Below are 13,461 nucleotides of genomic sequence, written 5' to 3'. Positions count from 1 at the left end.
TTTGGGGAGGTAGGGGGATAACCTACTTATATTTAGTAAGTTGCTTTTAATCTCAGAAATGTCCTATGTTTTTAGCCTTTGACACTAAGGCAACATGTGTAAAGGTTAAGTTTGTGTTGTTTTTTTCACATGAAGGCACATCTTCAAGGATAACTCAATTCAAGGTGACTTCAAATAAGCAATGCCTTCATTAACACATTTCAAAGATCTAGAAAATTCAGTAACATTGCTTAAGCCCTCAATGGTTTTACAGCTAAAAGAACACATCAGGCCAAGCAGCTGTGTTAACCTGGGAAGCAAGAAAATAAACTGAGTCCTCAAAGCTCCTGAGTAATTGGGGAGATTATGGGTAATCCTCGTCTTTTTTTATAGGAAGGAAGGATGAAAGGCAAGAAGAAAGGAAGTGATGGAAAGCAGAAAAATAAAAGTTAGAGAATAAGTTCTTGATAGATTTGGAACAAATTAAGATGGCCTTTGAAAAGTTATGCACTTTTCAAAGACACTGAAAATCCTCCGTGAAACATATACTCAGAGCTACTGTCACCAGAGCAAGGGATGTATGAGGGAGGAAGGAGACTTCATCCTAAATCAACTGCGAATCTCCTGTGTCTGAGAACGCAGAGAGGGATGTTAGGGAAACAGGGTAATTTTTCTCAAAAAATGTGATATAAAATATTGCACCATTACATAAAATGTGTGAGGTTGCTTTGGCATTGGACTTTGAGATACAGTGTGGTTTATTCCACTGAAAAAAGCCTCATCCTGGTTCCTCCATCTTGGACTCTTCCTAGCAAGAGTTGAACCATATGTTAAAACAAAGGCCCCAAACAAAACAAAAAAACCCCCGTGATCTGTCGGGAATTGCTATCCTTTCATAGCTGAAAGCAAATCCTGTAAACAATTTAAGCCTGTTTGACGAAAAAGTTCCCAATAAAAAACTGATCAGAATGTCAGGAATGAGATTTCTAAGGTTTTGCCCAAAATTTCACTGGCTGTCATACCATCTGTAATTAACAGTATCTAACGCTGTACTGGATGTTTCTAGTTCATACTTTGGGCCTGGGAGTGGGTCACCCAGCATATTAAAAGCACTCTGGAAGCAGTTTCTTCCAATCGTGGTTTACTGTAACTTTAGAATCATAGCGGTTACTTTTAAGGAATCTTTAATGCCCTTTCAAGTCCATCCAAAGAACAAGTGAAGCTGCTGTTCAGAATTTTGTGCCCAGTGTTTATGTTCCATGGAATCTGTGCCACCCAGGCAGCAGACAAGACATGTCTGAGGGTGCTGGGGTGGCGGGGGGATATGCAATGATGTCACACACAGGAAATATCGGGGGTGGGGAAGGCTGGGGAGGACTTGGCGCTTCACAAGGCTGGCTCCTCTTCCATAGGCTCACCAGCAGTTCTGTAAAAATAAACAGGCAATCAGAATACAGCATAAGAGTACACAATGACATTGTAGATTTTCATGCATAATCAAAGCTGATTTTTCAGCTCTCTCTGATGTTTATTTGTGTTATTCAGTTATCCATAAATAGAGTTTCTTTCCTAGGAAGTATAAACAAATGTCAAGTGGAAAAACATTTTCGATCCAAGCAATCATTGGAAATGTTCCTGTTTATATTAAAACATGTCAGAATATTTTATAACTCTAGATTCCAAAATGTACATGTTTTGTGTCTAGTACAGTCCAATAATTTATTGAAAAACTTAACTATGATATTTTATTTTAGGAGCAATTACAGTGATTTCCTATGGAACCAGTTTGCTAACGAGAGCAAAGGACCCAGCTAGCTTCTGGAGGAGACTCACCAGGGCTCTGGTTTTTTTGCTTCTGTTCTTTCATAACTGGATTGGCTGCCTGCCGGAGGCATTTCAAATCAAATTCTGAATCTGATTAGCAAATCACTGCTACAGACCCAACGTTTTTACAAGAAACGCACTATGGTAGTGTGTAAATAGTTTTTATTCGGCATCATCTGAGGGGTGTTCTGCTCTGGCAAAACCAAAACTAATTGCTTGAAAATTTATACTTGAGATTTAGCCTTAATTTAGTAACACTCTGAGGGTGTTTTAAGGCAAACTTTTAGAATGATTTTTAATTTAGTCAAAAGGACAAATTGTAGCAGGAATCCAAATGCATGAGGTAGCTGGATTGCTGAGGGAAGAACGCTGGGGTTTGAGATGCCAGGAGAACTGAGTATGAGTCTGGGCTCTGCGATTTGCTAATGTTGCAACTGCGCAATGTTGTAACTATACTTCTGTGAAGCTGTGGTTTCATGTTTAAAACCCGTGAGGAAAAAAAGATGTTCCTTACAGAATTAGTGAACGTTAAAAAAAATAAAGGAGATAAAATGGACTTCTAAACAATACACACTATGAGGCAGTAGTTATTTAACTCTGGATTTGTCCCCTCATCATCTAACATATGTATAAAACTGTGTTGAATGGTACACAAATACAGAGTTATGCCTATGCTACCATAAGGAAACGCAGTATTGGGAAGATAGTTCTCTCTGGGTGGTGGAATAATAGGTAGGTGGTTTAAGTTTTCTTTTTCGTACTGGTTTTCAACTTGCCAGTATTCTATAAGGAATTACTTTTCTATTAGAACAAATTGCTATATTTAGAACACTGTTGTTACTGAAGACGAACAATTTAGCCGTGTTATTCTATAGATATATAAAGAAAAAACCAAGATTTCTATGTATCTACAAATAAGGTAGTTGCCATTTTAATTTAGCATTTTTATAATAAATTTAAAACACTGAAAGATTTTATCCATGAAATAGTAATAAAAAGATTTTAATGCATCCTCTAAAGAATGAGAAATATTAGGTATTCATTATTTAACATTACTAAAAGGAGAGAGTTCCAAATGAGTCCATGTGGAATACTTAAAAAAAAAAATTCTTAGGAAGTTATAGCCTGTCCAACAGTATACTGGATAAGGAGGTTGTGAGAAAGTGTTTAGAGCTGCTATATAAGATAAAAGCTATTTAAATGAGTCATACTCTATTAAAATCTTTCCAAACTAAAATTATCAGCATTCCCACAAGAAAATTTTTAAATTAAGGAAAACATTTAAGTAACTAAACTGATTTATACGTAACATGCAAACTTATTTACATTTGAGAATACGTGGATTATACAGGTATAGAATCCTCAAACTAGATACTCCAATGGAGCCTGAGTTCTCCTATTTACTTTTTCCAAACTTTATTGAGATACAATCAGCATATAACATTGTATAAGTTTAAGGCAATGTGACGATTTGATACACATAAATATTGTGAAATGTTTACCACAATAATATATCCTTCACCTCCCATAACTACCATTTTTGTTGTTATGATGAGAATATTTAAGATTTACTCTCATAGCAGATTTTGAGTATACAATACAGTATTGTTAGCTGTAGTAATCATGCTGTATATCGGATCCCCAGAACTTATTCATCCTATAACTGGAAGCTTGTACCTTTTTTTTTTTTTTTTTTTTTCTTTGTACGTGGGCCTCTCACCGCTGTGGCCTCTCCCGCGGCAGAGCACAGGCTCCGGACGCGCAGGCCCAGGGGCCACGGTTCACGGGCCCAGCCGCGGATGCGGGATCCTCCCGGACTAGGGTGCAAACCCGCGTCCCACACATCGGCAGGCGGACCCTCAACTACGGTGCCACCAGGGAAGCTTGTACCTTTTGACCAACATCGTTCCATCTCCTCTATCTCCCAGCCCCTGTTAACCATCAATTTACTGTTTCTATGAGTTCAACATTTTTTTTCCAGTTTTATTGTAAATAATTGACAAACCTCACTGTATCAGTTTAAGGTGTACAGCATGATAGTCTGACTTAAATATATTGTGAAATGATTACCACAATAGGTTTAGTCAACATCCATCATCTCTGATTTCACATATAAGTGAGATCATATAGTATTTACCTTTCTCTGTCTTAGCATAATGCTCTCAAGTTTCAGCCACGTTGAACCTTCTTTTTTATGGCTGAATAATATTCTGTTGTATGTATATACCACATTTTCTTTGTCGATTCATCTATCACTGGACACTTAGGTTGTTTCCTTGTCTTGGCTATTGTAAATAGTGCTGCAATGAACATGAAAGTGCAGATACCTCTTCAAGATAGTGACTTTGTTTCCTTTGGATATATACCCAGAAGTGGGATTATTGGATCACATGGTAGTTCTACTTTTACTTTCTTGAGGAACCTCCATACTGTTTTCCATAGCAGCTGCATCAATTTACATTCCCATCAACAGTGCAAACAGATCACTTTCTCCATATCCTCACTAATTTGTTATCTCTTGTCTTTTTGATGCAGGCTGTTTTAGCACATGTAAAGTGATATCTGTGGTTTTGCTTTGCATTTCCCTGATAATTAGTGATGTTGAGAACCTTCCCATGTACCTGTTGACTACTTGTATGTCTTCTTTAGAAAAATATCTATGCTGGTCCTTTTCCTATTTTTAAATTGAGTTAATTTATTTACTTATTTATTGCTATCGAATTGTATGAGCTCCACATATATTTTGGATATTAACCCCTTATCAGATATATGGTTTGCAAATATTTTCTTGTATTTCGTAGGTTGCCTTTTCACTTTGTTGATTCTTTGGCTGTGCAAAAGTTTTTAGTTTGATGTCATTGCACTTGCTTATATTTTTTAATAACTTTATTTATTTATTATTATTTTTAATTTTTGGCCGCATTGGGTCTTCGTTGCTGCATGCGGGCCTTCTCCAGTTGCGGCGAGTGGGGGCTACTCTCTGCTGCGGTGCACGGGCCTCTCACTGTGGTGGCCTCCCCTGTTGCGGAGAGCGGGATCCAGGCACGCGGGCCTCAGCAGTTGTGGTTCGCGGCCTCCAGAGCGCAGGCTCAGCAGTTGTGGCACATGGGCCCAGTTTCTCCGCGGCATGTGGGATCATCCCGGACCAGGGCTCGAACCTGTGTCCCCTGCACTGGCAGGCGGATTCTTAACCACTGCGCCACCAGGGAAGCCCCTGCACTTGCTTATTTTTGCTTTTGTTGCTTTTTCTTTTGTTGTCATATCCAAAAAATTAATTGTAAAGACCAAAGTCAAGGAGCTATTTTTCTTTATTTTCTTCTAAGAGTTTTATAGTTTCAAGTCTTACATTTAAGTTCTTAATGCATTTCCAGTTAATTTTTGTGAGTGGTATAAGGTAGGGGTCCAGTTTCTTTCTTTTGCATATGAATAAATGTCCAGTTTTCCCAACACCATTTATCAAAGGGATTACTGTTAGCCCACTGAGTATTCTTGACTCCCTTGTCAAATATTAGTTGACAGTATATGTAAGGGTTTATTTCTGGGCTCTCAATTCTGTTCCATTGGTCTATGTGTCTGTTTTTATGCCAGTGCCATACTCTTGATTACTGCAGCTCTGTAATATTTGAACTCAGGATGTGTGAAGCCTCCAGCTTTGTTCTTGCCCAAGATTGCTATAGCTATTCAGGGTCTTTGGTAATCCCACTGAATTTTAGAATTTTTTTCTATTTCTGTGAAAAATGCCATTGGAATTCTGAGGGGGATTGCATTGAATTTATCAGTGACTTTGAATAGTGTGGATGTTTTAACAATATTAACTCTTCTGATACATGAACATGGAATATCTTTCCATTTATTTGTGTCTTCTTCAATTTGTTTCATCAGATCTTACTGTTTTTGGTATATAGATCTTAATTTTTATCCTGAAGGTTTACTGAATTCATTTATTACTAACTTTTTTTTTTTGGTGGAGTCTTTAGGATTTTTTACATACAAGTACAGGATCATGTTAAGAAACCCTTGTCTTGTTTCTGATCTTAGAGGGAAATCTTTCAGCTTTTTACTGTTGAGTATGAATGATGTTAGCTGTGGGTTTGTCATATATGGCTTCTATTATGTTGAAGTATGTTCCTTCTATACCCAATTTGGTTGAGAGTTTTTATTATGTAAGAATGTTGAATTCTGTCTGCTGCTTTTTTTTTTTTTGCGGTATGCGGGCCTCTCACTGTTGTGGCCTCTCCCGTTGCGGAGCACAGGCTCCGGACGCGCAGGCCCAGCTGCCATGGCTCACGGGCTCAGCCGCTCCGCGGCATGTGGGATCTTCCCGGACCAGGGCACGAACCCGCGTCTCCTGCATCGGCAGGCGGATTCTCAACCACTGCGCCACCAGGGAAGCCCTGTCTGCTGCTTTTTATGCATCTATTGAAAAGACAATGATTTTTATCTTTTATTTCATTAATGTGGTATATCACATTCATTGATTTGCATATGTTGAACCACCCCTGCTCCCAGGGATAAATCCCACTTGCTCATGGTGTATGATCCTTTTAATGTGCTGTTGAAATTGGTTTGCTAGTATTTTGTTGAGGATTACTGTATCTATGTTCATCAGGGATATTGGCCTATAGTTTTCTTTTCTTGCAGTATCCTTATCTAGCTTTGGTATCATGGTAGTGGCTGCATAAAATGAGTTTAGGAGTGATAGATGCCCTAAATCAGTAAATCAGATATTCAGATACAAATGACGAATCCCTGGTCAGGGAACTAAGATCCCACATACTGCAGGACAGCTAAGCCTGTGCTCCACAAGCGCTGCAACTACTGAGCCTGCACGCCACACCTAGAGAGCCCATGTGCCGCGAACTGCAGAGCCCAAGTACTCTGGAACCCACGTGCCACTAGAGAGAAGCCCATGTGCTACAACTAGAGAAAAGCCCGCGCATCTCAACGAAGAGCCCACATGCCACAACTAAGACCTGACGCAGCCAAAAAAACAAAAGATACAGATGACCAGAAAGGGGGATTGTCACCTAACCCAGGTCCCATGGTGAGTCTGGGAGGTGGGACCTTGTGAAAGGCAGCTGTGACAGGTAATATCTGTCAGACACCAGTTTTTGGGTGGGGAGGGAGGGCAGGCTTTCAATTTTTGGGGTGAATTTGAGAACTGGTGTTAATTCTTCTTTAAATGTTTGGAAGAATTCACCAGTGAAACCATCTGGGACTGGGCTTTTCTTTTTGGAGAGGTTTTGGTTTACTGATCCAATCTCCTTACTCATTATTGGTATGTTCAGATTTTCTATTTTTTTCATGATTTAGTCTTGGTAGGTTGTATGCTTCTAGGAACTTACTTATTTCTTATAGGTTGTCCAATTTGTTGGCATATAATTGTTCATAGTAGTCTCTTGTGATGGTTTGTATTTGTGTGGTATCAGCTATAATGTCTCCTCTTTCATTTATAATTTTATTTGCGTCCTCTTTTTTTCTTGGTAAGTCTATTTAAAGGTTTGTCAATTTAAAAAATCTTTTTAAAAAACCAACTGTTAGTTTTGTTGATCTTTTCTATTGCTTTTCTATTATCTATTTCATTTATTTCTGCTCTGATTTTTGTTATCCTAACTTTGGGGTTAGTTTGTTGTTCATTTTCTAGTTCCTTAAGCTGTAAAGTTAGGTTGTTTATTTGAGGGTTTTTAAAAAACGTATGCATCTATTGCTGTAAATTTGCCTCAGCACTGCTTTTGCTGCATCCCATAAGTTTTGTTATGCTGTGTGTCCATTTTTGTTTGTTTCAAGATAACTTTTGATTTTCTTTGATTTCCTCTTTGATCCATTAGTTATACAGGAATGTGTTGTTTAATTTCCACACATTTGTGAATTTTCCAATTTTCCTTCTGTTACTGATTTCTAGTTTCACACCACTGTGGTCATAAAAGATACTTAGTATGATTTCAGTCTTTTAAAATTTGCTAAGCCTTGTTCTGTGACCTAACATATGACCTATCCTAGAGAATGTTCTATGTGCACTTGAGAGGAATAGGTATTTTCCTGCTGTTGCATGGAATGTTTTGTATATGTCTGTTAGGTCCATTTGATATAAAATATAGATCCAGTCCAGTGTTTCCTTATTGATTTTCTGCCTGGATAATCTATCCATTGTAGAAAGTGTGGTATTGAAGTTCCCTACTATTAATTGTACTATTGTCTATATTATTCCCTTCAGATCTGTTAGTATTTGCTTAATGTATTTAGATGCTCGGATGTTGGGTGTATATGTATTTAGAATTATTGTATCCTCTTAATGAATTGATCCCTTTATCACCATATAATGACCTTCTTTGTTTCTTTTTACAGTTTAGACTTAGTCTATTTTTTTTCCCCAGATACAAGTATAGCTACTCCTGCTCTATTTTGTTTTCTATTTGCATGGAATATCCGTTTCCATACCTTCACTTTGAGCCATTTACATTTAAAATAATTGTTGATAGTTAGCAACTTACTATTGCCATTTTGTTAATTGTTTTCTTGCTGTTTTGTACTTACTTTGTTCATTTCTTCCTTTCTTAATATCTTCCTTTTAAATTGATGACTTTCCATAGTGGTATGCTTTAATTCCCTTCTCTTTATCTTTACCTATCTACCATAGGTTCTTTTAAAAAAAAAAAAAATTATTTATTTATTTTTGGCTGCATTGGGTCTTTGTTGCTGCGTGCGGGCTTTCTCCAGTTGCAGCGAGTGGAGGCTACTCTTCGTTGGGGTGCACGGGCTTCTCATTGCAGTGGCTTCTCTTGTTGCAGAGTACAGGCTCTAGGCTCAGGGGCTTCAGTAGTTGTAGCATGTGGGCTCAGTAGTCGTGGCTTGTGGGCTCTAGAGCCCAGGCTCAGTAGTTGTGGTACACAGGCTTAGTTGCTCTGCAGCATGTGGGATCTTCCCGGATCAGGGCTTGAATCCATGTCCCCTGCATTGGCAGGTGGATTCTTAACCACTGTGCCACCAGGGAAGCCCTACCATAGGTTTTTGCTTTGTGGTTACCCCGAGGCTTACTTGAAACATCTACTAGATGTAACAGTCTAATTTTAAGCTGACAACAACTTAACTTTAATTGCATAAGAAACTCTACCCTTTTACTCCTCCTGTCTATAATATTTTTTTAACATCTTTATTGGAGTATAATTACTTTTCAATGGTGTGTTATAGTTTGTTTCTGATGTCATGATTTTTTTAAATATTGTGTATCCATGAACAAATTACTGTAGCTATAGCTATTTAAAATACTTTTGTCCTTTAACCTTTATCCTAGAGTTAAGTGTTTAACTCATTACCATGTTATAGTATTAGAGTATTTTGAATCTGACTATATACTTATCTTTGCCAGTGTGTTGTACATTTTCATATGTTTTCATGTTAGTAGTTATCGTACTTTATTTTCAGCTTGAAGGACTCCTTTCAGCACTTCTTGTAAGGAAAGTCTTGTGGTGACGAACTACTTCAACTTTTTGTTTGTTTGTTTGGGAAAGTCTTTATCTCACCTTAATTTTTTTTTTTTTTTTTTTTTTGGCTGTACGTGGGCCTCTCACTGTTGTGGCTTCTTCCGTTGTGGAGCACAGGCTCCAGACGCACAGGCTCAGTGGCCATGGCTCATGGGCCTAGCCGCTCCGCGGCATGTGGGATCTTCCTGGACCGGGGCACGAACCCGTGTCCCCTGCATCAGCAGGCGGACTCTCAACCACTGCGCCACCAGGGAAGCCCTCACCTTAATTTCTAAAGGAAAACTTTGCCAGGTAAAGTAGTCCAGTTGGCAGCTTTTTCTTTTAGCACTTTGAATATATCATCCTACTCTCTCCTGGCCTGCAAGGTTTCTGCTGAGAAATCCACTAAAAGGCTTATGAAGGTTCACTTGTATGAGAGAAAAATTTTCTCTTGTTGCTTTTAATATTCTCTTTGTCTCTGATTTTTGAGTTTTATTATGAGTCTTGGAGAAGATCATTTTGGATTGAAATTTGGGGCTGACCTATTAGCTTTATGAACTTGTATGTTCAAATCTCTCCTCAGGTTTGGGAAGTTCTCAGCCATTATTACATTAAATAAGCTTTCTTTTCCTTTTTTCCTCTCTTCCCCTCCTGGGACTCTAATAATTCATAGGTTGTTTGTCTTAATGGTGTCTCATAAGTTCCACAGGCTTTCTACATCCCCTTTCTTGGGTTTTTTTTTTTTTTTTTTTTTTTTTTTCCATTTTGCTCCTCTGACTGGATAATTTCAAATCATCTCTTTTCAAGTTCACTGACTCTTCTGCTTGATTCAGTCTGATGTTTAACTCTGTTGAATTCTTTAATTTAGTTATTGTATTCTACAAATGCAAACTTTCTGTTTTGGTAGTTGTTTATGTCTTCTATCTTTCTTGAACTTCTCATTTTGTTCTGGTATTATTTTCCTGATTTTTAAAAAATTGTTTATTGGTGTTCTCCTGTAGTTCAACTCTCTGAGCATCTTTAGAAAAATTATTTCTAATCCTTTTTCAGGCAATTCATGTATCTCCATTTCTTTGGGGTCAGTTAGTAGAAGTTTACTGTGATCCTTTGGTGGTGTTATGTTTCTCTGCCTCTTCGTGATCCCTGTGGCTCTGGGTCTGGGGCAGGGGGCCATGATATCTTGTTGGCTCAGGCCTTTCAGGTCCACACCAATGACAACTATGTGGCCCTTGGTGAGTACCATGGTGTGGGGGGGTTCTGGACTAAAGGTTTTTGGGGTCTTCAGCATCTTCTTCAGATACAGCAGCTAGGGACCAGGGCAGGTGCTGTAGTGGCTGGAACCAGTGGTTCACACACTTGACTGCAGGGCCAGCTTCAGGTGCCTGTGTAGTGTCAGGGGCCAGTTTCAGATACACGTGTAGTGGCAAGGGCCAGGGCCAACCGCAGGTACAGTATCAGCTGTGGGGGCACTGGCTCTAGGCATGCACTCCTGTGACTGCAGGGTCTTTTCATGGGGCCATGGTAATGGAGTCTGGTGTCAGAACTCAGGCTGGCAGGGTGCAAGCACATAGCTGGAGGAGCTAACTGACACTGAGCGCAGCAGTGCAGGCCAGTGACAGGAGTCAGGGCCAGATGTGGGCCCATAGCAGTTTTGGAGGCCTTGGCTGTAGGGGTGCACTGCCATGGAGGAAGGGTCTCACCACAGGTGTGGACATGGAAGTAGAGGTTTGTGATATGAGTTGGGCCAAGGTGGGTGCAGGTACACAGCTGGAGGAGCTAGCTGAAGTTGAGGTTCAGGCCAGTAATGGGAGAAAGGACTGAATCCTGGCCCACAGGCATTTGTGGGGGCCTTGGCTGTCAGCATGGACTTCTATGGTTGCAGCTCTTGCCACAGGAGGGCACAGAGCAGTGGAGGCTGGTGATGGAAGTCAGGCTGGCAGTGTGGAGGTACACAGCAAGGTTTAGGTGGGCATCGTGCACTTGTGCAACCACAGAGGCTGGGGCTGATAACCAGTATGGGTCCCAAGCTGTGTGTGTGTGGCAGGGAGGGAATGAGGAGGGACTCAGACAGCTGGTGACCATGAATGTGAAAACCAGTGAGGTACAAACTTCAATGGTGAAATCTGCAGGGGGTCAAACGTGGCTGTACTGGCCATTGGTTTCTTCAGTGGTGAAAGCTGCTGGGGTCACTGGAACTATGGTTGCTCCCATGCATGACTGATATGGGTAGCCCCCATGCCTTTCTTCCCTGTTCCTAGCCATCTCTATACATCTCAGCTTTGCTGCTCCCTGGGTGAGGTAGAACTGAAGTGGGTCTTTTCCTGCAGTGTCCCAAAAGGCTGGGGAAGCTGGTTGTTTACCCCTGTTTTCCCTTTCCCAGTGAGGGAAACTCCTTCTACCTGGGGAGTTCCCTCTTGGTGCTGAGCAATGCCAACTTGGAGGATGGGATGACACAGGCAAAATGAAGCTGTTCTTCCTTTTTTGTCCAGTTAGTCTCAGGGTTTTTGTTCCACTGTGTTGCTGGTGTTTCTAAGGTGGACATCTGAGCTCTCCCAGGACTGTTTCTGTTCATGGATAGCTGTGTAATTATTGATCTTTGTGTAGGGACAGAGGCTCAGTTCTCCTGTTCTACTGTCTTGGTGATGATACTCCCTCCATCTGAATTTTCCTACTTCTAACTCAAAGCCACAGCAAGATGATCTTTCCCCCACATCCAGGACTCAATTGTGGCTGGAATTTCAGAGACAGTGGTAAGTGTCTGTGCATTCTCCAGACATCCAGCCTAGGCTTTGAGGAGGTAAGCAAAGTGTCTTCAGCACAAACCATTCACTGCAAAAATGAAACTTCTTCTCTTCAAACATGGGGACTTCCAGGTACAATATAAAGCTTTCCATCAGATGCTTCTCTTTGCCTTCCTCCCCTCAAGGTCATTTCATATTAACCACTTTTTTGGAAAATAGTTAATTAACTGCTGCCACATTCTAATGAAACAAATACACATAACCAGCCAAATCTCTCAGTGTCTTGCAACACAGAAGTTTTATTACTAGTATAGCAAGTTGGAAAATATCCTGGATTTCAAGGTAGATTTCACAAGGTAGATGTATTTAGGTCCCAGCTCTGCCATTTTCTAAAATTTAACTTTGAGCAAGTCATTGTCCCTTGATTCTGTTTTCTCTTTAAAACTGAAACAATAATCCCCGACCTGCTCTCTGGGTGTTCTCATATCCATAGCCCTCAGTGGATTTAGTATTATCTTTACTTAATCCCTGTCCCTAGGTAACTGTTAAATGTCTACATATTTTTTAAGTTAATTTAAGAAGTCATCTTCATGAAACACTTAGAAAGTGAACTGGTCAGGGATGACCCTTTAATGGCTGTTTTTGGTGAAAGAGTGAGAAGCAGTACTCTTGAAATGTGGGGGGCTCCCCACTTCAATCATTTATAGACAGATGCCAAGGTTATCTTGATTAACAAAAACACAGTTGTGGAAAGGGCTGGGTGAAGGGGAGAGATAATCTTCAATATTTGGATTTAATTCCTTTTGCAATTAGGTGAGGTAGAGACACAGGAATGTTAGGAATAAGTGTAAAATAAAACATTCAAAGATAAATTTTAGTACAATAGTTCAGCTGATTGAAAGACCCAAACTTCTACTACAGCAAGTAGAAGTGAACATAGATGGTCCTTTATTGATGAAGGGCAAAGATTTCATATATTAAGGGAAGGATCAGTTAGGTCCAACAGTCATAGTAGTTTAGATAATTTGCAAAAATAAAAAGCAGAAAGAAAGAATTTGAGATAAGATATAGCATAAAACTATATACTCTTGTATTTTCCCTTAAAGGGGTATTTCATTTCCTATGATTTTTAAAGCAGTATTTGTTAATTTATATTAATAATGTTATTTTTAAAAACACATTTCCTCTTGGTTTATTGATTTAATTTAATCCCTATACCTTCCTCTTCCTTCTCCAAGGCAAGCAATCTAATTCCTGTTTTGTTATTTTTTCAGTTAAAACATTTTAATTTTTAGTATTGATTATTTTCTAGTTTCATAGGTTCACAGATAGACGGGAATTTTTTTTTGAATTTTATTTTTTTTTATACAGCAGGTTCTTATTAGTTATCCATTTTATACATATTAGTGTATATATGTCAGTCCCAATCTCCCAGTTCATCCCACCACCACCCCACC

General features: G+C 39.4%; 1 protein-coding gene across 17 annotated transcripts in view; it reads right to left on the bottom strand.

The window, feature by feature from the left end:
- Positions 1-1,109: 1,109 nt before the first annotated feature.
- The window catches only part of HDAC9 (histone deacetylase 9), a 1,021,922-nt gene continuing 1,009,570 nt past the window's right edge, over positions 1,110-13,461 (bottom strand). For 14 of the 17 annotated variants that reach the window (XM_067042606.1, XM_067042614.1, XM_067042608.1 and 11 more), the window contains one exon: positions 1,110-1,405. In XM_067042606.1, coding sequence (XP_066898707.1) covers positions 1,366-1,405 — 40 coding nt within the window. In that variant the 3' untranslated portion in view covers positions 1,110-1,365. The remainder of the gene's footprint in view (positions 1,406-13,461) is intronic. The other 3 variants (XM_067042617.1, XM_067042618.1, XM_059075003.2) reach the window with 1 other exon arrangement.

This window comes from Kogia breviceps, chromosome 9 (genome assembly GCF_026419965.1).
Source record: "Kogia breviceps isolate mKogBre1 chromosome 9, mKogBre1 haplotype 1, whole genome shotgun sequence".
Taxonomy (NCBI): Eukaryota; Metazoa; Chordata; class Mammalia; order Artiodactyla; family Physeteridae; genus Kogia; species Kogia breviceps.
The sequence above is the reverse complement of the archived record's forward strand: the minus strand, read 5'-3'. Positions and strand labels throughout refer to the sequence as shown.